Raw genomic sequence first — 27,318 nt, 5'->3', positions numbered from 1 at the left:
CTCTGTGTTAAACACTGAAAGATGTAAGAGAAATAAAGCTGTCATGTCCTTTCTTGAGTTACTCTTATAGGGATTCAAAAAGACAATTAAAACCAGATATTATAATTGTGGTATATATGAGAGAACTATAGTATCTCAGGGTGATATTAATTTTGATCAGAGAACTCAAGAAAATCATGTTCACTAGACAGCTCTTGAGAGACAAAGGAGGCAAAAAGTGTAGAAAGGGAAGGCAGGGGAGAGAGAGAACATGTTTTATAAGTTTGCTCTACCTTCCTAGTTTTGATCTTAAATCTAGTTCTTTCCACCATCCTAAAATAACTGCCAGTGAATTGGATCTTTTCTTATTCATACCTCTCAGGATAGGGAGAAGTAAGTGTACGTGAGAGAGGGAGACCCAACATGCTTCAATCCTAAAGATGGATTAACACGTCTTTCTTCAGGGTTGGTTGAACTAATATAGTATCTGCACCCAACCTGGAACACTCATTCTTCTAACTATCAAGACTCTCGCAGGGACTAAGTGTAGACTTTTCCAAAAGACTGCTGATGACTAAAGGGAATTTGGGTTCTTCTGGGGAAACACAAGAAATGATGGCTCCTGGGAAGATTCCCAACCATGTGTCCCATGGGAGGCTAGTCCAGACTGTGACTGGGTCGGGGTGCTACAGTTGGTGGTTTGTTCACGCATCCATCCACATTTGGTATCAAGTGTCTTTAATCACAGAGTTGTAATCAGGTTTGCCAATGATGACTCCACTAGCAGAATAAAGATTAGAAAGGAAAAGAGCTCTGGGAGAAAAGGAAACCAGTATGTGAAGTCTGAACCAAGGCAGAGGAAATAAAAGGAATGTGCTTCTTACCAGTTGTATTGGAGAGAATATACCATGTTCTGTTTTTTTCTCCCTTAAAAATTTCAAAGTATTGCCAAACATTAAATTCAGTTCAACACAAAATTAGATTTTTTGCATAATGGAAATTTAGAATTTATTTTTATATTCATATAGAATGTCTAATTATTAGCTGCCTAACACTCCTCCTACAGGCAAAATTATAAAATTGCATCCTTTGCTTATTAAGCCATGTTAGCATGAATATTGGCTAAATATTTACATAAAAATTATTCCTATTTTGTTAAGTCTTCCTACCTTAAAATGTTATTTGGTAGAACTACTTTATGTATTATAAAATGCTATAGAAATAATGGTTGCAAGATTATTAGTTTCATTTTCATAAAATTGTGTAATATTTAATTCACTTTATTTGAAAGAAAAACATATGAAAAGTAATGTAAAAGAATGCATATCTTCATATTCATTGTTTTAACATATCCTTTTGGGGCACTGGTAAATCCAAATGGAATATTAATTAACATTAAAAAATTTTTGTATGGTAATTAATTCATAAAGAAATAGTACTATATAAATAGGTGGCATGGTTAGAAAAATTGCTGCTAGATATATACATTAAAAAGTCTTTTTTTCCCATAAATTTCTTTTTGAAATGAATCTCATCGCATTAATAAAAATATACTTATTCCTTTTATTTTGACTTATGCTGAAACCCTAAATACTTCTGAATATAGATGGACGTCTTTTGAAATATTCGAGTGAAAATGATCCCCCCTCCCCGATACCCCATATCCCCAATGTAGTATCTTATCTAATAACAGCTGAGGTGTCATGAGCTATAGGAGAATCCACAGAACAATACAGTGCATAAGTCAAGGCAGCAGAAAAAACCAAGAGTAAAGAAAACTATAGCGGCCACACAGCTCAGCTTCCCCATGTAGTGGAGTGCAGGTGTGTGGCACTTCTTGTGGATTATGATTTAGCTTGACTTTGTACCCTATGTTAAAGTCAGAGTATACTGTTACTGGACAGTTTTGTTTGATGTTCTTGTGTTCACATATACTGTGCCTTTGAATGCAGTAGAAAAGCCACTCCTCTGAACTGACTTACTAAAAGGTACTCTTTTTTTTTTTTTTTTTTTTTTCTGGGCTAATTTAGCCCACATTCACCTGGCTTGTCCATTAGGAGCACTGACTGTGTTGCAAGTCACCTGCCTCTACAGTCATGTTCCCTTGTTGGAGGTGTAAACTGCACACTGCACACCATGGGGAACTTGAGAGCTGACATCCCCCTCCTTCTATCATCTACTAGAGTTAATGTTATCTTTTGCAGCATAATTATATCCTACCTGCTGTATAAGTGTCATTGAAATATAAGACAGATATCTGTCTGCCCTTGATCTCTCTCGTTCTTGACAGGCACATCCATCTCCTTCACTCTGTATTAACAGATGACAGAACTTATTGTGGTCAAGTCACTTCTCTGACTGCAAACATGACCTCTGCCAGCTCAGTACCCATGGGAGTGTCTGGCCTCAGATAATTTTACCTCTTGGAAAGAATTGTCCAGAAAGCGGCTAAGAGGTGTTCCCTTTTCTTCACCTCTCTTCCTTCCTACCCTCCTTTTCTTTCTCTCATTTTCTTCTTCTTTCTCCTTCTAGCATCATGCTTCTAACCTTTAACCCTTTCACTGAGACTCTTTGTGTTGTTTCTCTCGGGCTCTTAATGACTGTACTTGAATCCTTTCATTCCTTGGAGATACCTCTTGTCATTCCTGATCACACATAGCAGAATGCTAAGCAGTCTGAAGAAACCGAGTTAAATAAAAGGTGCTAGAGGCCTGGAAACTTACTTCTTTTCCTTTGACCAGCATAATAAAAGTACACATAGTAGGTGTTCATGCACCATATCCAGCTAGAGAAAGAGAATTCTGAGTGAAAAGTTGTTCTTTATCAACTTAAATAACTGTGAGTGCATATGTCCAAGCCTGTTTCTAACACTTGTGTGGGTTAGAAAGTTGGAAGTTTGAAATATGGAATATTTCAAATATTTGAAAATTTGGAATATAAAGAGTCATCAGTGACATTTATGCCATGAGTGATTTGATTAAAATATGTTCAATGAGGCCATTATGACTAGAGTGGGACAGAAGTTAGAGAGAAGAGGCTGTTGTAGTACACACATGAACTGATAATGCCCAGACTGACGGCATCAACTGTGAGGGAGAAGGGAGCATGGTTAAAAGACAGTGTTGGCCACGGAGTGGTTCAAGAGAGAGGAGGGATAACCAAGGAGGAGTTGTTTCCTGCCTTGGGGGTAGATGACAGGACACAAAAAGAATGGTATACTTAAGGAGGACATGTTGAGTTCACTTCTTAAGTGAGTTTGAAATACTTGTAGGACAGAAAAGACATTGACATCTCAGTATCCTATTCCACAATAGAATTTTATCTCCAGAACAAGAAATGTTTCCTGATGTCCATATCAGATCACATCTGATTTTATTTTCAAATTCAGTTTAAGAACTTGATGTCAACCTCAAGACACAACTCTCCTCTGTCTTCCTGTAGGAGTAATACCTACACTGAAGAAAACAGGTCCCAGTAGGGGACTGTGTTAAAAACCCAGTCAATTATGAAGACTCCAAATCCACATGTAAAAAGAGCCCAGAGTGCCAATAGGAAAGGGAAAGGATCTGAAAAAAAAAAAAAAGAGATTAGAATATATACATTTTTGAAATTTATTTTCCTAGCCATCTACTCTTTATATTTATTTGGTGTGGAATGATTTGAATTCAGCTCTCTGATTCAACAGTCCATAACAGCCTGTCTAAACATAGATTTTTGTTCTTTTAACTTCAAATAGTAGTCCAAATCATGCATTATTCTTCCGCACTACATTTATTTTCTTTATAATCACTTATTTCTACTCCATATATTTGTTTTATAACTAGTGTATACTGTTTATCTCCAGAGTGTAAACTCCCTGAGGCCAAAGACTCTTCATTTTGTACCTTCTGCTAATATATTTTCTTGTAGTCAGCTTTCTTTGATTTTTAAAAAATTAGTCCAGATAAATTATTTTATTTAACTTATGCAATATCTCTTAAAACTTATTTTTAAAGAGGTTGCATGGTATATAGTCAGCTATCACCTGTAAGACCAAAGGAAATTATTTAAAATTGTTCCCAAACAAAAAATGACATATAACTATAACATAATTTTAGGCTAATTTTGTATTGGATTTGAATAGTGTTACCAAAAGTAAACTTGATAAACCGATTCATCACCAGACCAAGAAAGACTTGATAAACTGATTTTCAATATAAATATTTCTTCATAATATCCTTAATTATTTTTAATGTGTGTATGTCAGACATTATTTCCCATTGTTAGGTTTCAACTACTTACTGTGGTTATAAATGAATTATCAGCACACGTCTTTTATGATAACTTAACCTTCCAACTTTATTAATATTAATATTTTATATTCAGCTTTATTATAGTTTTCATCTGATTAGAATTTAATATAGAGAGGTTTTATTCATGTGAATGTTAGCAGCATTTTGAATAAGCTGTGGGAGAATTATAATGTAACACTGCTGGATACAGAATGATTCTCTTAGACACCAAGACTAATAATTTTTAACAATATCTAAAATCATCGCAGGAGAAGCTTGAACCATGCTGGCACCAGGGACAGACAGGCATGAAAGATTAATGTAATCTTGCATATAATGATGCACATTCTTACACAAAAAATCCATCTGCAATGTCATGTCAGTCAGCAGAAATCTTTGATGGGTGGATACAGCTGGGCTGTCTCTTCTGGCAGAGCTCCCCTAGAAAATGCTAAATGTGGTTGTGATGCTTGGTGCCATCTGCAGTGTGCCCGTTTATCCTGTCTTCACTGGCATTTACAATACTGCACAGGGCATCAGTGACTGTGGAGACAGCGATACGGTGTGACAGACTCATTTCCTTGGAGGATCCGGGCTCTGGTGGGCCTGTGTGCCACCCTCCTCCTGGACTGGGTCTCTTATCACTGGTGTTGGCTTGACTTCATATTTTCACATCCAACTCCTCCTTTTTTCAGTCTAGCAGTTCCAGATACACATTCTTCTGGTATGTAAATCTTACACTAACCTTTCAACTAATTTATTCATGTAAGGTTGCCAAAGTGATTTTACATTGACTGTTCAGTGCCAGCTAATATGCTGTATTTTCAAAATACTCCTGCTCATAAGCTTCTGATTTAAAGGAAATGTGTCTTATTTGGGGAACACTAAACAGACAGGCACCAAGATAAATTCTCTAACTACTCTGTGTTGGATATCACCAAATGACTTATGTAGTTGGAACAAATATGTGACCCTCTTTTGCATAAAGCTATAAAATACACCAGGCAACTAACATGTAAGCCTCTTTTCTATGATTAAAATATAAATATTCAAGAATAAGTGTTGTTTTATGACCCAACCATATGTTAATCATATTATTTTGCCAAACCAAGTTAAAAAAAGTGCAGAACATTATTTAAAGCTTTTATTTTTTTTGTGTGTGTGTGTTTTTTTTAATAGTAACGGAATATAAAGGACATGCTCTGTCCCTGCTTAAGGAATGTGAACTCCAGGGATTTGATGGGTATGTTATATTATTAATTTTAATATATATATCATATAGCTTATGTTATTCCATACTTTTGTTAGGTTTTAGCTGCATACTTGGGACCCATAATTTTTAAACATTTCTGATATGTATGTATATATAATCAGGCTCTATTTTACTCATATCTACATAAAAATTTATGGTGATATGTCATGGTCATTCCACCTCTCAGGATCTAGCATAGAAAAGCAAAAAGAAATCTCAAGTTTGAAAAAATCACAGTGTACTGCCCTATACTTATTTAATGTGCATACATTTGAATATATAATACTTAATTCTGTGCTTTTATCATGTGAGTATCTAGAAAAACATTGAAAGATGATATCATACTGATTATATGTTATTAGTGCTATGGCTCTCTCCTGTAAATTTATTAATAGTTTTAATATCTACCTAGTAATTTATTTTGCTATGACTGGTTGAGGTAAATATTTTGGAAAAACAAATAAATTATTTCCAGAATGATGTATTTCCAAGTTTCCAATGCATTGTGGGAATATGCAGGGTTTCTCATTGGTATGTCAACCTTAGAAATATTAGAACACTGGAACAAGGCAAACAACACACACGTAATAGCCCTTTTTAAAAATCAGGTAAATTGATTTGCGAAAGTGTTAGATTGATGAATAAGACTAAAACATATTACTTCAGGGGAGAATTATTTATTTTTTACAGGAGGGACTATCTGAGAGTTTAAAAGGGTGGTGTGTGACTTAATTGTGTCACATTGTGATGAGCAGGGGTTGACAAAGGATCCACAAGGTCAGGAAAGGCAGTTGGGACTCCGTTTTTATGAATGTGAAAGACTAATCTTCCTAAAGAAATGTTCATATTTGTAGAGGGAAGAGATGTGCTCAAAATGAAGCATTGACAGTGTTGTTTTCAGAAATGCTTAATATAGTTTGATGAGAAAACAAGCTGATGAAGAAGAAAGTTTGGTAAGTAAAATATGATTTAGCACAAAGACAGTGGAGAAGACTAAATCTAGATGGCAATATTACATAAGATCAAGAGTATGAGATAGGCAGTTACTTTAGAACTTTGTACTTAGAAGCAAACAGAAGGAGCAATAAGCTACATTTAGGAAATTATCTTAAAAACTATTTAAGCTAATTATCTTTAAACTGTTTCTTAAAACAGTTTAAAGGAAAGTAATTGGGAGAATCATGCCCACCATCTCCCTCAATATGCTGCATAGTCCTAAGCCAGGAATACATGAGGGTAGCTGCATTACAAAAAGAGTCTTTACTTTAAAACTTGAATATGTGAATGATAAGAGTAACAGGTATCACAGATACTAACCCTGGAGTTGTCCACGAGTGACATGGAATATTCTGTCCAATGTGGTATCTATAAATGTGTTCTATTGGTATGGCAAGGATTAAGAAGAACTTTGCTGAATCTGAAGAAAAACTATTGCTCAAATGTGGTTTAGGAATATTTTTCTCTTTACATGAACATATTCAATTCTTTATTTCCCATGCAGTTTTGAATTGTGGTGCTAAGAGATACTTAGATCCTTAGTTATTACTTGTATATTCTTCAGCCAAAGGTGTTTGACCTGACCAATAAATGAAATGAGTCTGGTGATTTAACTATTTCCAAACCCTATAATATGCAAATACACTTTGGACTTATAATTTTTTACTGGAAATCTATGTTCCTAAATGCTTCAAATAGTTCATTTGTTTTCATGGGTTTAGTTTTTCCAGTAGGAGCTGGTGATCGGGATAATTATCTTAATAAAATGGTAATTTTTAAGTCCCCATACTTAGAAATATGTAGAGAGGTATATGGGGAGAAGAATAAAAACATAATTTTATTCACTATACACTTCAAAATGATTATTCTCTAGCAAGTAGAATTTTTTGAAATTGAGTGTTCTGCATTGGCGAGTTCCCTGTCCTTGACTGTGTTCTAAGAGTGGTCATAAAAGCACTTTTCAAACAATTTAGTTTAAGGATGGGATAAGGTAACCCAGGATGCTATTTCATTTTGATAGGAGATCAACTCACATTATCTTAAGAAATTTGCCCTGAAGCATCTCTTCCTTACTCTAGTGGAGCTATTGATAGGAAGTGATTAGGAAGTCAATAAATGGCTTCTAGACAGGCTAGAGAGAGCCAAGAAAAATTCAATGGATATTATCCTCAAAGGGAAATTGCATGGAAATGGAAGGAGACCCTCATTGTTATACAAAATTACATACAAGAGGAAGTGAGGGAAAGGGAAAAAAACAAGGGGGAGAAATGAATTACAGTAGATGGGGTAGAGAGAGAAGATGGGAGGGGAGGGGAGGGGAGGGGAGGGGGGATAGTAGAGGATAGGAAAGGCAGCAGAATACAACAGACACTAGTATGGCAATATGTAAAACAGTGGATGTGTAACCGATGTGATTCTGCAATCTGTATATGGGGTAAAAATGGGAGTTCATAACCCACTTGAATCAAATGTGTGAAATATGTTATGTCAAGAACTATGTAATGTTTTGTACAACCAACAATAAAAATTAAAAAAAAAATTCCTTCATAAAAGGAGAAAAAGAAAAATGATTTAATGAATAATGTTTAAGAAATGCTATTTCCCAAGATTTTAGGGTACTTTTAATGAGTTATATATATTTCTATGAAATTGTGACATGTTTCTAAAGCCCACAGAAACAGCACATCAGCATGCATGACAGCTAGTGCCCACTCTGGTGTGTTCTAGCAAACACTTAGATCCACTGCTAAAACTTGGAGGAACTTCATATTCCATATTGCCCGTGTTTGTTGGTCATGAAGAGGAAGTAATATCAACTGCACATACTTGGAGCACTAACAGTTACATTTACAAATGCGAATATACTTAAACCAATCTGTAGATTTTACAACCATGGAAAATTATAAATTTACTAAGTATTTACTATTTGTTTCAGTGTATTGAGTTTGTTGAATTAGTTTTTTCTTTGGTTCCTTCTACTATTAACTAGACCCACCTAATCTAGATTTTATTTGGCTAATGTTTACATTTTATCAGATCAACCATGATATCTGTACTACTTAAGTAGAAATACATCTTTCAGAAAAATGAAAAACATTGAATCAAAAACCAATACTATACTCAACATTTCAAAGATGTCAGTTGATAGATCAATTTATAAACTGCTATTTAAATTTTTTTCCTTGTCACCATTTCAAAAGGGAAATAAAATATCAACCTTCAATTTTACTTTTCTAGACTAAATCATTCTACATGGAGCCATGGCAATAAGGAGTTTACTTACTCTAAAAACAAGAAGATATTCCATATGGAAAGGAATAATTACTATAGGATTTATGTTTTAGAGTAACTTTTAAGTGTGATTAAATTAAATTTATATAGAAAGTTGAATATTTTTTTCTCTTAGGGTATGCAACCTCTTGTGATGTTTTTGTATTAAGCCTTAATTAAGTCTATCCCTTAGGTTGAAGAACTATACCTGAACATAACCTTAATGTTCTAGTAGTGGTTGACACAAATAAATATATATCTTCCTGAGTCATTCAATTTTGATCTGGTTTTATGGGTTTTCAAACTAATTTTCAGAGTAACAAAAATTCTCCTGAGGCTACTTTCATTGTTTTTTCTATGTAGAAAAGAATATAGTGAATAATAGTGCTGTCTTTAAGGGCAAATTTTCTTGTTTCAAATCCCTGTTCTACCACTTACTAGTGATATGACCATGGAAAAAGTACTTAATCTTTCTATGCTTAGTTTCCTAATCTGTAATTGGAGGCCATAGCATTTCTTGTATACATCTATGGCTCAAGTTAAATGAGGTAACACATGGAGAGTGCTGAGAACAGTGCCTAATTTTATATAGTGATGATTCACTATTAGTTTCAAAATATTTAACAGTGCATGTTATGACAAAATTTCAAAGATTTTTGTAGCAGAGCATATTATGGAAAGGCCATCTCTGCTAACTCCAGCAATGAGTTAACAGATGCCCGATGGTATAACTGTATGCAAGATTCCAGGAGCTGAGTATTGCCATCCTGTGTACATAGGAGTCAAGTTCTTTAGTGAAAAATTAAATGCTTTTTGGATGACTTTATGTTGTCCTTTTAGATCACACATAAATATCAGCATGTATACTGGTATGGATCATATGGACTATACTAAATTCATAAAATGTTTGGAAATCTAATGGAGATTTTTAAAATCAATGGGAAATATTCAAACCACACTTTGGTTTCTCCATTTATAAAGATGGAGTCAATGGCTAATGCACAGAATTATGAGGATTTAATAGTAAAGGATAAGCATATCTGACATATAGTTTGTCCCTAGTAGGTAATTATTTTAGTCAGCTTTTTTTGTTGCTGTGAACATAAGTCCCCAAAAGAACAATTTTAAAGGAGGAAAAGTTTATGGGTGCTCACAGTTTCAGAGGTCTCAGTCCAAGATTGACCATCTCTATTTTTCTGGGCCCAAGGTGAAGCAGAATATCACGGTGGAAGAGTGTGGAGGAGGAAAGCAGCTCAGGATATGGTAACAATGACAAGCAGAGTGCTCAGTTCATCAAGGATAAAATATATATCCCAAAGGCATGACTTCCATAAACTACCTCCTCCAGCCATACCCTACCTGCCTTGAGTTACCACCCAGTTAATTCCTATCAGGGTATTAATCTACTGATTTCATTATAACTCACTTTATCTAATTGTTTCACCTTTGAACCTTCTTTCATTGTCTCTCACAGGAGCTTTTGGGAGGCATCTCACATTTAAGTCATAACAGATAGTATCCCCTTTCTCTGAATCAGTCAACACATTGTAAAAACCTGGAATTCATTCAAACATAAAACAGTAAGGACAATGCCATGAAGAAAAAAAAAGAAAGAAGAGCTGAATCTTTCTTATAACCACAGTGGACCGGGATTGCCTAGCCCTTGTGGGTGTTGACCTCAATTAGGAGAGGGGACTGGGAGGTAGAAGGAAATGATGCTTTCAGTATCTTTAAGAACCTCTCTCTGATTATACCCCATAGGCTGTTTTGTTTGGCACTTGGTTTTTAAAAATGTAACAAAGGCTAGTTGCTGGTATTTATAAATTAGGAGACTTACCCTAAAATCAGAATCTTTGGTTTTGCTAGAAAAATCCTATCTGCTTTTGCTCGGCCTCCCACATGATATGAAGGGACTGTAGTAGAAAAGCTGCCACCTCTTCAGAATGATCACGTTTTCTTACTGGCCCTTGAAGACCTTAAGTTTTGACACCTACTTTCCATAATGAGAAATCTTCCTCCTTTTGGGTAAATTGATAACATTTTGATAGTGAAGATTATTTTGCATCTTTTAAATAGAAGTACTATGAAAAAAAATCAGATATCAGTTTTGTGTATCTTTCTCTCCCCAAATCTACTTACCATAAGACCTCAAAAATAAATAAATAAATAAAAATCAGCAGTACTATCTATAATCAAAGGGTAGTGACAGTACATTTAGAAGTGCATATAGCAGGAATGTCAATGAAAACCAGGTCAGGTTTGCAATTAGTATATTCATGTACTAGTGATAATTAGCAGTTCCTTCAATGAAAGCTTCATATTTTACATGATTTTTTTTATTGCTGTCATTTCAGAGTTTTATTGAGAATTAGCTGAATTTTATGACTTTGGTTGGTGTGAAAGGAATTGTAGGTGACAGTATTATTAACAAACAGAATGAGAATTGTATGCTTTTGAAAGATGTGAATTAACATGTTCAAAAGTTTTAATGCCTCAATGCACATAAAAATATTTTGTCTGTGGGGACTATCCAGGTTTTCTACTTAGAGTAACTTTATCTTTTCAGTGCTTGTGTCTTCTTAGCCATTGATTATACTACAAATAGAAGGTGAGTATGAGTCTTGCATATGACTATGTAAGATTAGTAAAATATTCAGAAGTCTAGATTTTGTGAGTAATTACCAATTATTTTGAAATTCTTGTTTTTGCTTAATTCCTTTTTTCTAGTGTTGTATGTGTTGGTGGAGATGGATCTGCTAGTGAAGTAGTCCATGCTTTGCTTCTCAGAGCCCAGAAGAGTGCTGGGATAGAAACAGACCAAATCCTAACTCCTGTCAGAGCACAGCTTCCACTCGGCTTAATACCAGCAGGCAAGTGGGTGGCCATGTATATGTTAAATTGACTCTCCTCCATCATTCCCTTTCCTACTTCCTAACCTAGTCAGTATGTATAAACCTTGAGTCTGAAAGACCCAAGATTGACTTCTGGCATCTCCACCAGCAAATGTGAGTCTTTGAACAATGCAATCTCTTTGAGCCTAGTTTTTCTATCTATAAAGTGGGGATAACTCATAATATTTACTTCATTACAGATTTGTTGTAGTACTAAATAAGATGGCATGTACTATGGGTTGAAAACATAGTTTAAACAATCAATAGATGAAATTAATATATTCTGCCTTCCATAGACAAGTCTAATGGTTACGTAGTACTAGATAGGAAGTTTCAAAATGGGACACCCATCAGTCAAATTGTTTTTAATTTCATACAAGGTAAAATGTGGAACTCGTGCAATTGAACTATAATCAGAAAACCTTGAATATCCAAAGATTCCTTCCAACTAGAAGGAGGATCCAAGCCCTAGAGGGTGAGCTCCATCAAGGCCAGACTGGTTATCTTTCCATCCACTACCATATTTCCAATGCCTGGAAGAGAATATAACACAGTGCAGGATAGTTTCTCAAGTGAATGAATATAAAGATGACTTTCTAGAGCAAATAGCAATTGAATCAGGCCTTAAAGTGGGTAGGCTCTCTGGCCTAAAAAGATCAGTAAGCTATTTATTTTTTTAGCTACAAAAAATAATAACAGCAAAACCCAGAAGTGCTTATGAAATGGAAAACAGGCCATTGGATGGGAGATAATAGTGTCAAAATGGGCCAGACTGAAGCCACAGGGTCTGAATTGTATTTAAGAAGCAGTAGGGAACAATGGGTTGCTCCAGATCAAGGGAGCAACCTGATGGAGTTTGTTCTAGGAGAATTCATTTTGTAGCAAGACTTGGAATCATTACTGGAAGTGGGCATGAGGAGGTGGAAGCCAGGGAGAACTGCTAGAGCCAAACCCTGGTCCAGAAAAGAAAACACTTTCTGCAAGCTTCACCCTAAATTATTATTTAAATAAACAACAATGAAGGAAATTGATTTTTTTTCATTCTTAAAACATCATGCCCTGTTTTTAAAAGGTGGAAAAATGTTTTCATTCTGAAAATAATGCACATGGTTAGAAGAAAATTTATTCTATTGATAGCCATGACTTTTAGAATATTTAATATTGCTGCTAAATTGACCAAGGACCAAAGATGGCCAAATGTCTTTTGAGAGTATAAAATCATAAAAACAAGAATGTAAAAATGGAGATTATTAGGATAAACTATGATATAATTGTAAGTTATATGTAGAAAAATCTATAATGGTCCATAAGTGGAAGATAACAAATAACCTCAATTCAAAGGAGGAAAAAGATGAATTATTTGGGGATTTTTTAAATGTCTTTTGTTGTTGTTATCATTTTTGTAGTTCTGAATGCAGTTAGTGTAACCCTTCCAACATGTCCCTCCATGCAAAATGGATGTGTTTAGTAAGTCACTGTTTTTCTTCATTAGAGCCTAAATTCCTGAGGTCATGAGCTGCCATGCATCAAAAGTGGAAAAGGGTGTCCCAAGAAGTATGCATTTGGCATAAAGTGGGCACTTAGCTACGCTAGCTATGCTTATGTTTTTAATATGCAACTATGATTTAATAAAGAAATAGCATTACATTTTTATAATTTTAAAGCAAATTTCTAATTTCAAAAATAAACTGTATTCAGTGGGTATCTGTGGAAACACCATTGTAATGCTTTTTGTTTAAAAGATGACAGCATGCTGCCAAAATTCTGGTTGTTGGATAGGAGTTCCAGCTTACTAATTCCATCTAATAGGAGGAGAAAGTCATGTGTGGGCTGTATTTAATATGAGGACGCTATGCCTAGTCAGGGCTTTTGATAGAGAATGGAAACAAGAGCTAGGCAGGAAGTTTCCAAGCTGAACATGAGGAGACAGTCTGCCTTTGAAGCCATTTGCCTCCTGGAGAGAGACACCCAGAGGGAGAGTGTTTAGTAAATTACTCCACTGAGCCAACAGACTAAGCCGCTGAATTATGGTCAGACTCAAATGGATCAGATGTGGGGAAGCCTGTATTTGAACTGCTGGCCATTAGGAATGGTGTTTGTTGCTATGGGAACTGGTGCTAAGGAACTATACAGAGAGATTCCCATTAAAACTGGGGAGGGGGGTGGATAGAGGAAAAAGCCTGAGAGGACATAAAAATAAAAAAGCAATCCAGTTGTTGTAAAACAAGGCTCAATCCACATACTGATGGCTGTGAACCATATATTCCTATAGAGTTTGCATAAATAAATTCATGCTTTCCAATTAATTTGAGGAGAATAAAATATTGCCGAGGGACTGTTAATTTCTACGATATTTCAGGCAAAGAACCAAAGTGTAGGTGCTGTTTTCATGAGAATTTTAGATATGCTTGACTAGGAAGTCATTACATCACATTTATCTGTTTGGATGTGGGAGACATTAACAGCCTTATGAATATTCATGATGTCTGGTTAATTAAGTTAATTGTTCTGCAGAAGTGCTTGCACTTCCAAGGACAATTTTTTTTTTTTTTCCCCCAAACCTCTGTAGTGTCTGCCTGGTAAACATCTATCTTGCTTTACGTGAACTGCTACTTCTGTCCTTACACTTTGTGTTTGGCACATTTTAGCAGGTCTGGGGAGAGGGAGGGTGGGCAAAGTTGCTGGTAGTGTTAAGAAAAATAACTCTTTAGGCTAATTAAAATGTTTACCTTAAGGTAGAACATTTATAGCTTTTGTGAGAATGTTAAAATTACACCGTTGTTATTTATGTGAGCAGCATGTTCTTTTGGCATGTAGACATCTTTTCAAATAGAGTACAATTTTCTGAAACAAAATGTGATCTTTCAGGTTTTTCAAACAAAAATCTAAAAGCCTCTATAATTTTGGAGTTTTACATTTACTTTCTCGTGAACTTTTCTTTTTTCTTCAGAATGTTAAAAAACACCCCATTCAAAGATCAAGGTATGCACTAATGAGTAGGTGACCTAAATAATTTTCTGGTTTCTGGTCATGCCTAGTATCTGCTAAATTCTACAGAATTAGGAAGAAGTTGCAATGTTGCAAAGTCTGAGAGGACACAAAAATAAAATCCATCTCTAGCATTCTGAAATGATTTGTGTTTGGGCAAACTCAGCATTCTTCAAACTCACAGGGAATAAATAGTATTTTCTTGAGTCATGATATGTGTCATTCTCTATTGCACATGACAACATTTCATTGTTTTTAAATGGCCTTTCTAGAGGAATGCTTTTATGGTTTACTCCTAATCAACCGTGGCAATGGAGGAAATGTATTAAGTGGAGTACTATAATCCATCGATAATCCTAAATATTTCTAATTACATGGCTTCCTCCAAATTCTTTACCATAAATCTGATTGGGAAGAAAAGATTGATTAGTTTCTTCTTTATTTTTCTTTTTCATTCCAGATGAATTAGCAATTAGATGACCAAAAGGCAAGCTTTAGAAGGTCAAAAGTCATTGGAAAGGCCTAGATTAAAATCCATAGAGTAACGGGTTTCTAACCACTTATTCTCAAACCTGGAGTGTGTATAAGTCACTTGAAGAGTGCAGGCACACATGAACACCCATGCTACATGCCTTGGAGGTGAAACAGGAATTTGCATTTTTAACAAGCTCCCAGGTAATCTTAATACTGCACATAGACCACACGTTCAATCCATACCTCAAGACACTACGCACACAAATCACCTGAGGATCTTAAAATCTTCTGTCTCTGATTCAGTATGCCTGGAGTGTGGCCCAAGGGTCAATATTTTTTTAAATTAATTTGTTTCCATTAATAACTGTCTCAAACTACTTATCTTCATCTACTTTTAAATTGACATAAAATTGTATATATTTAACAAGTACAACATGATATTTTGCAATGTGTATTCATAGTAGAATGGCTAAATTGAGACAATTAACATATGCATTACCTCACATACTTATTTTGGGAAAACACTTCAACTCTACACCCAGCAATTTTCCAGTATGTAACACATTCTTAACTATAGTCACCATTTTGTACAATAGATCTCTTGCACTTAATCTTCCTAACTTAAATTTTTCCTCATCTGACAAATATGTCTTTGAGCTTCCCTTCCTCCAGGCCTTGGTACTGTGAACTCTGTGCTTCTGTGAGTTCTTTATTTTTTTTTAATTTATTTTTTGTTTCAAGATCCCACATATAAGTGAGATCAGGCAGCATTTGTCTCTCTGTGGCTCTTATTTCACTAGAACATCATCTTCCAAGTTTAACTATGTTGTCACAAAATATGTAATTTCCTTCTTTTTTTAAATTATTTTTTATTAAATTATTTATTCTAATTTGTTATTACATGATGGCAGAATGCAATTCATTTCATATTACACATATAGAGTACATTTTTTCAAGTCACTGGTTATATACAAAGTATTTTCACACCATTCATGTCTTCATACATGTACTTGGAGTAATGATGTCTAACTCATTCCACCCTTTATCCTACTCCCATATCCCTTCCCTCCCCTTTGCTCTATATAAAGTTCCTCCATTTCTCCCATGCTCCTCACCATTGCCATTATGAGTCAGCATCCTCATATCAAAGAAAACATTCAGCCTTTGGTTTTTGGGGATTGGCTTACATCACTTAGCATTATGTTCTCCCACTCCATCCATTTACCTGCAAATGCCATGATTTTATTCTCTTTTAATGCTGAGTAATATTTCATTGTGTATATATATCAAAGTTTCCCTATCCATTCATCTACTGAAGGGTATCTGGGTTGGTTCCACAATTTAGCTACTGTGAATTGTGCTGCTTGTAAACATTGAGGTGGCTGTGTCCCTGTAGTATGCTATTTTTAAGTCCTTTGTGTAAACCGAGGAATGTAAACTGAGGAGTGAGATAGGTGGGTCAATGGTGGTTCTATTCCAAGTTTTCCAAGGAATCTCCATACTGCTTTCCAGATTGGCTGCATCATTTGTAGTCCCACCAGCAATGTATGAGTGTGCCTTTCCCCCCAGATCCTCACAAATACTTATTATTGTTTGTATTCTTGATGGCTGCCATTCTAACTAAAGTGAGATAATATCTTAGAGTAGTTTTGATTTTGCATTTCTCTAATTGCTAGAGATGTTGAACATTTTTTCATATGTTTGTTAATTGATTGTATATCCTCTTCTGAGAAGTGTCTAGAAGTTTTCTGGCAGAACTTTTTGAGTCTTTTAGGTACAGAATCATATCATTGGCAACTAGTAATAATTTGAGTTCTTCTTTTCCTACCCATATCCCTTTAATTTCTTTTGTCTGTCTAATTGATCTGGCTAGAATTTCAAAACTATGTTAAATAGAAGCCATGAAAGAGGGCATCCCTGTCTTGTTCCAGTTTTTAGAGGGAATGCTTTCAATTTTTCTCCATTTAGAATGATGTTGGCCTTGGGCTTAGCATAGATAACTTTTACAATGTTGAGATATGTTCCTGATATCCCTAGTTTTTCTAGTGTTTTGAACATGAAGCAGTGCTGTATTTTGTCAAATACTCTCTCTATCTATTGAGATGATATGACTTTTATCTTTTAGTCTATTGATGTGATGAATTACATTTATTGATTTCTATATGTTGAACCAACCTTGAATCCCTGGGATGAACCCTACTTGATCGCGGTGCACTATCTTTTTGATATGTTTTTGTATTTGATTTGCTAGAATTTTATTGAGAATTTTTGCATCTGTGTTTATTAGAGATATTGGTCTGAAGTTTTTGTTTTGTTTTGTTTTGATGTGTCTTTGTCTGGTTTTGGAATCAGGGTGATATTGGCCTCATAGAATGTGTTTGGAAGTGTTCCTTCTTTTTCTATTTCATGAAATACTTTTGAGTAGTATTGATGTTAGTTCTTCTCTCAAGGTCTTGTAGAACTCAGTTGTGCATCCATCCAGTCCTGGGCTTTTCTTGGTTGGTAGGCTTCTGATGGCATCCTCTATTTCCTTGCTTGAAATTGACCTGTTTAAATTGTGTATATCATCCTGATTTAGTTTGAGCATATCAAATGCCTACAGAAACTGGTCAATGCCTTCAATATATTCTATTTTATTGAAGTACAAGTTTTCAAAATAATTTCTAATTATCTTCTGTATTTCTGTAGTGTCCGTTGTGATAGTTCCTTTTTTATTACAGATGTTTGTAATTTGAGTTTTCTTTCTCCTTCTCTTTGTTAGCAAGGCTAATGGTTTATCAATTTTATTTATTTTTTTCAAAGAACCAACTTTTTTGTTTTGTCAATTTTTCAATTTTTGCTTCAATTTCATTGATTTCAGCTCTGATTTTAATTATTTCCTGTCTTCTAATGCTTTTGGTGTTGATTTGTTCTTCTTTTTCTAGGGCTTTGAAATGTAATGTTAGGTCATTTATTTGTTGTCTTTTTCTTCTTTGAAGGAATGAACTCCATGCAATGAACTTTCCTCTTAGAACTGCCTTCATAGTGTCTCAGAGATTTTGATGTGTTGTATCAGTGTCTTCATTTACCTCTAAGAATTTTTTAATCTCTTCCTTGATGTCTTCTGTAACCCATTGTTCATGCAGTAGCATATTATTTTGTCTCCAGGTGTTGGAGTAACTTTTATTTTTTATTTTATCATTGATTTCTAATTTCATTTCATTGTGATCTGATAGAATGCAGGGTAGTATCTCTACTTTTTTTGTATTTACTATGAGTTGTTTGTGGCATAATATATAGAGAAGGATCCATGTGCTGCTGAGAAGAAAGTGTATTTGCTTGTTGATGGATAATATATCTTATATATTATTATTATATATTTATATACAAGTTATTGATTGTATTCTTGAGTTCTGTAGTTTCTTTGTTTAGCTTTTGTTTGGAAGATCTGTCCAGTGGTGAAAGAGGTGTGTTAAAGTCACCCTGAATCATTGTATTGTGGTCTATTTGACTCTTGAACTTGAGTTTGATTGATGAACGTAGATGCTCCATTATTTGGGGCATATATATTTATAACTGTTATGTCTTGTTGATGTATGGTTCCCTTAAGCAGTATAAATATCCATCTTGATCTCTTTTGAGTAACTTTGGCTTGAAGTCTACTTTATTTGATATGAGGATGGAAACCCCTGCTTATTTACGCAGACCATGTGAATGGTATATTTTATCTCAACCTTTTACCTTTAGTCTGTTTATGTCTTTTCCTATGAGATGAGTCTCTTGAAGGCAGCATGTTGTTGTTGATTTTTTTTAATCAAATCTACCAGTCTATATCTTTTGATTGGTGAGTTTAGGCCATTAACATTCAGGGTTATTATTGGGACATGATTTATATTTCTGGTCATTTTTGTTTATTTTTGGTATTTAACTTGACTTGGTTTCTCCTTTGGTTGACTTTTCATTTATTGTAGTTCTTCCCTTTTGTAGATTTTCATTATTATTTTTCATTTCCTTCTCATGGAATATTCTGTAGTGCAGGATTTCTTGCAGTACACTCTTCTAGCTATGTTTATCATGGAAGATTTTAATTTCATCATCAAATCTGAAGCTTAATTTTGCTGGATATAACATTCTTGGTTGCCACCCATTATCTTTTAGAGCTTGGTATATGTTGTTCTAGGATCTCCTGGCTTTGAGGTTCTGAGTTAAAAAATTTGCTGAGATCTGAATTCATCTTCCCATATAAGGGAAGACGAATTCCCTCATATGGGAAGACGAATTAGGATCTCAGCAGATTTTTTTTTTTTCTCTTGCGGTCTTTAAAATTCTATCCTAATTCTGTATGCTAGGCATTTCATTATAATGTGTCTTGGAGTAGATCTGTTGTAATTTTGTACATTTGGTGCTCTATAGGCCTCTTGCATTTGATTTTCCAATTCATTCTTCATGCTTGGGAAATTTTCTGGTATTATTTCATTGAAGAAATTTTGCATTCCGTTGGTTTGAATCTCTGAACCTTCCACTATCCCAATAAATTTTAAATTTGGTTTTTTGATGGTATCCCATAATTCTTGGATATTCTCTTCATGGTTTCCCTATTGTTTCTTTCACTTCAATGATTTCTGTTTTTTTTTTTTCTTTTTTTAAGAATCTCTATCTCTTTCTTGAAGTTACCTCTTGCTACCTATATTTGCTCTCTTATCTCTTTGTTGGAGTGATCAATTTTTGCCTGTATCTGCTCATTTAGGTGGTTCTTTAATTCCCAAATCTTTTGAGTTATGTATATTCTGAACTCCTTCTCTATCTATGGATTCTATTGCTGAAGTATCTTGGTTTGTTTGGGGCACTTTTCTCATTTGTTTTTCATGATGTCTATGTGTCTTTCTCTATTGCAGTGTAGATCCAAGATATGACAGCTTCTGCCCTATTGTCTTATAGTGTTCCTACAGGTTACCAATACTTCACCTTTAAGTGGGAGATCAGTATTATAGCATCCAATGTACCCAATTTGCAGCTATAGATCAGTTAGCTTCTATTTTCACACTTACAGTTTTATCACTATAATCAGAAATGATGAGTTCAGGTGTCTTCTACCATACAGTCAATAGGTCTGTGTAATGGTTTGCAGTTTCTAATGGTAGAAGGGGGTTTTGAGGGTTTGGCTGAGATGTTTATGAGGTAGGATGTGAGACTATAGAGAATTAGATTATATGACTAGTGAGAGAGTAATCATGAGAAGTTGGTTGTTAGTAGGAGAAATAAGAGAGAGGCAACCCCACGCAAGACTCCGTGCAACAGGATAACTGTTAGCACCCCTAGTAAAGATACCTCTGCTGCAGCCAGACCCTCAGGGACCTTGGTGACGTCTTACCAGATCCTTATTGTTGTCCCTTGATAGAAGCAGCAATATTCTAGTTTCATGGCAGCGACAGCCTCAAGCCTATATGTACCCTGATGTTGGGCAGTGGAGCCACACTTTGGTGAATCAGGAACCCCAGCACAGGGCAGGGTGCCTCCCCATGCAGGTGCTGGGGCAGGCCTCTCTCTGGGTCTTAAATATTATTTTTAGTTGTAGTTGGACATTTATTTATTTATTCTTATGCGGTGCTGAGGATCAAACCCAGTACCTCGCACGTGCTAGATGAGCGCTCAGTCCAGGATTTTATTCTTTTTAAAGCCTGCATAATATTCCATTGCAATGTTTATACCACTTTCTTTATCCATTTTTTTTTTATTGATGGACACTTAGGTTGACCCCATATGTTGGCTATTGTGAACAATGCTGCAATGAACAGTATCTCTTTGACATACTGATGAAATGAAATATCCAGTAGTGGGATTGCTGATTCACATAGTAGTTCTATTTTCTGTTTTTTGAGGAACCTCCATAATATTCTCCATAGCAACTATACCATTTTGCATTTCCAATAAAAGTACACAAGATTCAAATTTCTTTATGTCCTGGACATTTGTTTTCTTTTTATAACAGCCATCCTGATGGGTGTGAGGTGATATCTCATTGTGGTTTAAATTTCATTTCTGGTTAGTGATACTTAACCTTGTTTTTCATATACTTTTTGGCTATTTGTATGTCTTCTGTGGAGAAATGACTATTCTAAATCTTTGCCCATTTTAAAGCCATTTTAAATCTTCTTTTTTCTTGACTTATTTTTACTTCCTTGTATGTAGTCAGTGTGCTATATATACCATGCTTTATATACATGATTACATGCATTATATTTATAAATATATGATGGTAGTTCCCTACTATTATAATGGAGCTGAAAAATTCCTATTACTTAGTGAATATGCAGCTGAAAAGAGAGGCAGGAGATAAGAAATTGCAGGAGAAGGAAAAGAACCACCTCTATGAAAATTCACAGCAAAGGGGGAAGTATTTGCAGACCTCAATAAGCTTCTGAAAAAGTTTGAAAACATGGATCCAAACCCCCAAAGGTTTACGATAATAAATATGGGTCTTCATGGTGCATTATATTACTTTGGCTACTTTGTGTCTTTTGTGGTTCCATATGAATTTTAAGATATTTTTCCTATCTCAAAAAAAAAAAGCCATTAGAATTTCGATAGGGATTACATTGAATCTACAAATCGCTTTGGGTAGTATGGACATCTCAGCAATATTCATTCTCCCAGTTCATGAACATGAGGTATCTATCTATTTGTCCCATCTCTAGTTTCTTTCATCAGTGTTTTGTAGTTTTCAGTGTAAAGTTTTTTCACTCCCTTGGTTAAATTTATTTCTAAGTACTTTCGGAGGGCAGATATTGTAAATGGGATTATTTATTTCTTTTCACGTAGTTTGTTGTAAGTGCATATAGAAACACTACTGATTTTTGTATGTTGATTTTTGTATCCTGAAATTTTACCAAATTTGTTCATTACTTCTTAGATTTTTTGTGAAGTCTTTAGTGTTTTCTATGTATAAGATCATGTTCCTAGCAACAGTGACAATTTAACTTCTTCCTTTCCAGTTTGTAATTTCTTTCTCTTAAAAATAACTGCTCTCGCTAGAACTTCCAGTATTATTTTGAATAGAAGGGGTTCAAGTGGGCATCCTTGTATTGTTTCTGATGGGCACCAATGTTTTAATAAGCACGTGGGTGTTGTCATTTCTCTGTGGGCTATACTTTGATAATAAGGATTAGACAGACCCTAGCTTGCCTTTTGGTGAATCATTTGGAACCAATCTAAGAACTGGTTAGGACAAATTTTTCTTTAAATTATTACTAGAGGTCTGTCTTAATTATGTATATTTGTTATTAGTAATTGAAATATGGTTATTAATGATTAATGCTTAGATAGAAACCTAGTAATTAATAGTAATGAAGTCTTGATGGATAATGGCTGAGATGCCTCAGTTTCTCCAACTGAGAATTCAAGAATATAGTTTCAAGTGGCACAAGTAGGATCCTGTCTGACTGCACAGGGAAGCATCCAATAACCCAACACAGGAGCAGGCTAATTACTAGTTTTGTAATTAGCAATTAGCACACCATACCAGTGGTTTTGAAACTCTCAGCTATTATTAGATTTATTTTCTGTGTTATTTAATGCAAGAAAAATCTGTAGCTTAATTCACTATTTTTAGTACTTTTAACCCCTTTTGAGCCTCTTGGAAATGAGCAAGGCTAGCTAGTATTCCTCCTTCTGAGATAGGCCTTTGTACCTGATTTCAGTCCCACATAGATGTTATAGGGGCCTAATTTGGGGAATTCTTTTTTTCTATGGGCTGGTGGGGGGAAAATCCTTGTGAGTCTTAAATTATCCTAGTAACTCTGACAATGAGAAATTGATTTCTTATTGTCTAAGATATAGATTTTTGTACCTTAAAAAATAATCCAAAACTAAATACTTCCTTCATATAGGACACTATCTTCTTCTTTTTTTTTTTTTTTTTTTGGTCAAATAATAGGTAGGAGTCCCATTTGGGACTTATCTCTAAGGCTCATTAAATATACTTAGAGACTACCCATTCAAGTTTATAATATTAAATTTTTGTTTTATTTATTATTTGGATTTTTATTATATATTTATGCATTTGTCACTACTCTCCAGAGCAACCCTTCTGCTGTTGGTGCTCATTTTGGTTTAAAAGCTAAAGCACCTTCATTAAAGTTGGGGCTTTGATGTAGCAAGCATTTGGGAGAGGGTAGAAAAATGGGTATTCATTAAAAAAAAACTAAATAGGAACTGTATACTGTTTGCTCATTTTCAAATCGTTTAAAAGTTCAACAAATAACACAGTACATATTTGATGCACATTTATGCAGTCAGGGGAAAGCAGTACTTTCATTGATGTTTCCATTAATTTTTCTGATGTTATAAATTTTCATTAATTTTTAGTCTGAACATTACATAGTGACATTTATATAAAATAAGAGCAGATGTTAATTTAAAACATATGCCATACTGATAGTGCATGTTTTAAAAATTGCTTTGGCAGGATCTACTAACATATTGGCACATTCTCTTCATGGGGTCCCTCACGTAGTAACTGCAACTTTGCACATTATAATGGGTAAGAATTCTTCCAAAGAAGTTTGTTTTGTAAGGAAGTTTTTATTTATGTAAGAAACACTGTTTTATTTCTGCCAGTTGTATCTAAGGAATGGCAAGTTCTTTGTCTCTTGAGATCAGAGAAATGTTTGAAACCAAGAAGTCAATTAGGCAGGGCTTCACTATTTGGTTTACTTATTCAAAATATTGTTTTGTAAAGAGTAGTAAATGAAGCTTTACTATAATCTTGATAGAAAAAAAATACTAATGATGTTCAAAACCACAATTTTATAATCAGATCCAGAAGAATCTATGGATATTATTTTAGTATATAACATAAACATTTTTTTTTTTTAGTATACCAAGACTCTCGGGCTAGGATTATGTTAAAATAAAAAAAAAAAATTACAAGAAAATTATTTTAACCAGAACACATCTGTAGTCTATTAATCATCCCAATTTGGAACATTTTATTTTAGAAAAATACAATGCAAAACTACAGTTAAATCTAAGTTTATTTTGTGCATCAACTTCAACATCACTTCCTTAGCTGTGTTTTATATGAAATAGCAATAAGCTGAAAAATTTACTGCTTTAGGTTTTTCACTTAGAATTTAGAAAAGTTACAAATGATGTCTATAATAGTTATAGGTAAAGAGAGATGAAGAGAAAGCAAGGATATTCATTGTGGTGTACAGTACCTTGAGATACTATCCCATAGATAAATAATTGTGGTCTTTGATGTTTGCTGCTTTGATAACTAGATGTACTTCATTCACTGACTAATATTCAATACAAAATTCAGGGCACATACAGCCAGTTGATGTCTGCTCCTTCAGTACCACTGGCAAGCTTCTTCGCTTTGGGTTTTCAGCCATGTTTGGCTTTGGTGGTAGAACTTTGGCTCTTGCAGAAAAATATCGATGGATGTCTCCTAACCAACGGAGAGATTTTGCTGTAATAAAGGCACTAGCAAAACTTGAGTAAGTATTTTTCTTAAACCAAGAATTTTGTTTCATGGGGTCAATGACTATTAATAATAAATTTTATTATTTTAGGCCAGAGGATTGTGAAATATCATTTTTACCACTTAATGTCTCTCAGGATGACCCAAAAATGTAAGTTAAAGCTCAATGTAATAACATCTCTATCCTTCTTTAAAGCATAAAACATTTTGAAATAATTTACTAGACTTGTGATCTTAGGTTATTTTCTTATATACTAAGAGTCAAGAGTATAGAATCACAGACTCCTGCACGTTCTAGTAAGCATATAGTTTGGCTTCTGTCTTCAGGACACATACATCCAGTCGAATCCATTTATTTATTCATTCAACAGCTGTTTGAGTGCCTACTGCATGCTAGACACTTTGGATATATTCATGAGCCCAAACCCAAACAAAACTTGCAATTTTGGCCCTCATGAGAATTTTAGTCTAGTGTGGAAAACAAATATTAATCAAAGCCAAACTGAGGAAGGGCTCTACTCATGAAAGTAATTGAAAATCATTGTTTCTTATAATACTGTTCTACCATTAGATGAATTAACACATTATCAGGTTGGCAGGACAAAATTTCTCATATATTTTCACTTACTATTTAATAAAATCTTTAATATATACAAGGATGGGTTCTCTAATTTCTTCATACCTAATAGGTACCATGTGCATGTGTGTGTGTGACATGTTTTGTCTCTGTTTTGTTCTCTTTCTTTCAGGAGGGCACAGGGATTACTCAACTCTGGTAAGTCCAAGAGCAGCACCTCCTTGTGACCTGAGCCAGGCTGTATTGGCATTGTGCTCTGGTGAGGAAAGTAACTAGTCACGTTCATTGCCTTTAGACTGTAATGATCAATGGCAAATGATCCAGGGTCAGTTCTTGAATGTCAGCATTATGGCAATTCCCTGCCTGTGTTCAGTGGCACCCAGAGGCTTGGCACCTAATACCAGGTAAGTAAGCATTTTTATTGAGTTCTTGATATTCTTTTTATAAACCCAATTTTTTCTTTCATGATGCCCAGTTTACCTTTGGCTAGCTAGAAACTGTCTAATAGGTAGTGTCTCTTGGCACATAAGAGTTTCTGAAGGATTTATTATCCTTCAGATAACAAAATTTTCTGAGTAGGTTGAGAAAAACTGTTGAACTAGAAATTTTGCCAGATAATCATTGACCTTTTAGTATCACTAAGGCTAAAATCACATTCCTTTGGTTTTCTTGACTTCATCTTGTTATTTCATGCCTACCTTATTTCCTTTGCTTATTTACGTTTTTACTGGTTGTTGAAAACATTACATTCTGATGTTTCTTGTGAATATCTATTTCATTCTTAAAGCAAACAGAAATATCCTTAACATGAAAAGGATAGCACATGTGTTTTCATTTGAAACTTTAAAGGAAACATTTCAGTTCCACTTAATGTGAACTATGATGCATAGGATTCCACTACACATACTTTTAGTTAAATACATTATGAGGCATTTTATAAATTTCATCTATAGATAGACATTATTGCTCTTGCAATAATGATTTTTTTGAATCATTGTCCATTATGAGTATGAAAATATCTCTCCCAAATTCCAATCCTGTATAGAAAAAAGGGTCATGACTATTGTAAAATAAGGTTTTGTTAGCTTTTCATTGCTGTTACAAAATACCTAAGAAAATCAACTTAAAAGATAAGATTTATTTCGGCTTATGATTTCAGTCCACAGCTGGCTGGCTGGCTTCATTCCTGTAGGCTTGTGGTAAGGCAGAGAATTGTGGTGGAGAGTGTGTAGTAGAGAAAAGCTTCTCACTTCATAGTGGCCAGGAAGGAGAGAGAGAAGAGATAGGTAGGGAACAATACATATCCTTCCAAGGGGTGCTCCCAGAGATCTATTTTCTCTAACTCAGCCACACTATATTTTCCTCCATCTCCCAGTAGTCCATTCAATTATTAACCCATCAATAGATTAATCCAATAGATGAAATCAGAGCTCTGGTGATCCAGTCACTTCTCAAAAGCCTCTGAACATTGCTGAGTTAAGAATCAAGCCTTTGACACAGGAGGCTCTGAGAGACATTTCACATCCAAACTGTAACAACATCAACTCTAGATTTTCTCTGTAAGTGGAATGAAAGGATGACTTCTGTACTTTGGCAGTTTATAACATACTAATGATTAGTTTTAACTTCCCTGCAAAATATTTAACCAGAAAAATTAACATCTAGAAAAGGGAGTGATTTTAAAATTCTTCCTTGGTAATTGCTATAAAGGTAATAAACATGTATCCAAAGATAGAGGGGGAAAAAAAGAGAAACTAACAACTTTAATAATAAAAACCCAGATGGCAAGGTTCACATTAAGCATGTCTAGTGCAGAAAGTTGGAAGGAGGGTTTTGAAGCTTGTGTGATTTGAAAATGGAGCCGGTTGTTTCCTTTCCACATCCTCAGAAATCCTAGATAGTTGTATGCTTCCCAAATGGCAGTTTCCTCTGCTAGACATGAAGATGTGGCTAGCTAGCCCAGAAGCTGCATCCCGCAGTCCTCGAGACAGTGTTTTTCTAACCCTGCTTGCTCAAGGACTTCCAAGGGAGGTAGCCCTGCTATTTGGGGAGCAATTGATTCATACCTCTTTCAAAGCAACTCCATCAATGTTCAGCTTTCCTGGGAATCCAATGCTGACTCTCCTAGTTTAATCAGTATCGCTGAGCTTTTCAAA

At 34.7% G+C, this 27,318-nt stretch overlaps 1 protein-coding gene across 2 annotated transcripts in view; it reads left to right on the top strand.

Moving 5' to 3' along the window:
* Window positions 1-27,318, top strand: part of Cerkl (ceramide kinase like) — a 108,677-nt gene that overhangs the window by 73,725 nt on the left and 7,634 nt on the right. For both annotated transcript variants that reach the window (XM_015481120.2, XM_048808116.1), the window contains exons 4-10: window positions 5,430-5,493; window positions 11,497-11,639; window positions 23,566-23,640; window positions 24,424-24,601; window positions 24,677-24,736; window positions 25,335-25,360; window positions 25,458-25,566. In XM_015481120.2, the coding sequence (XP_015336606.1) occupies window positions 5,430-5,493; window positions 11,497-11,639; window positions 23,566-23,640; window positions 24,424-24,601; window positions 24,677-24,736; window positions 25,335-25,360; window positions 25,458-25,566 (655 nt within the window). The remainder of the gene's footprint in view (window positions 1-5,429; window positions 5,494-11,496; window positions 11,640-23,565; window positions 23,641-24,423; window positions 24,602-24,676; window positions 24,737-25,334; window positions 25,361-25,457; window positions 25,567-27,318) is intronic.

The sequence above is a fragment of the Marmota marmota genome, unplaced genomic scaffold, assembly GCF_001458135.2.
Source record: "Marmota marmota marmota unplaced genomic scaffold, marMar, whole genome shotgun sequence".
Classification (NCBI taxonomy): Eukaryota; Metazoa; Chordata; class Mammalia; order Rodentia; family Sciuridae; genus Marmota; species Marmota marmota.
This window is presented reverse-complemented; position numbering and strand designations above follow the sequence as displayed.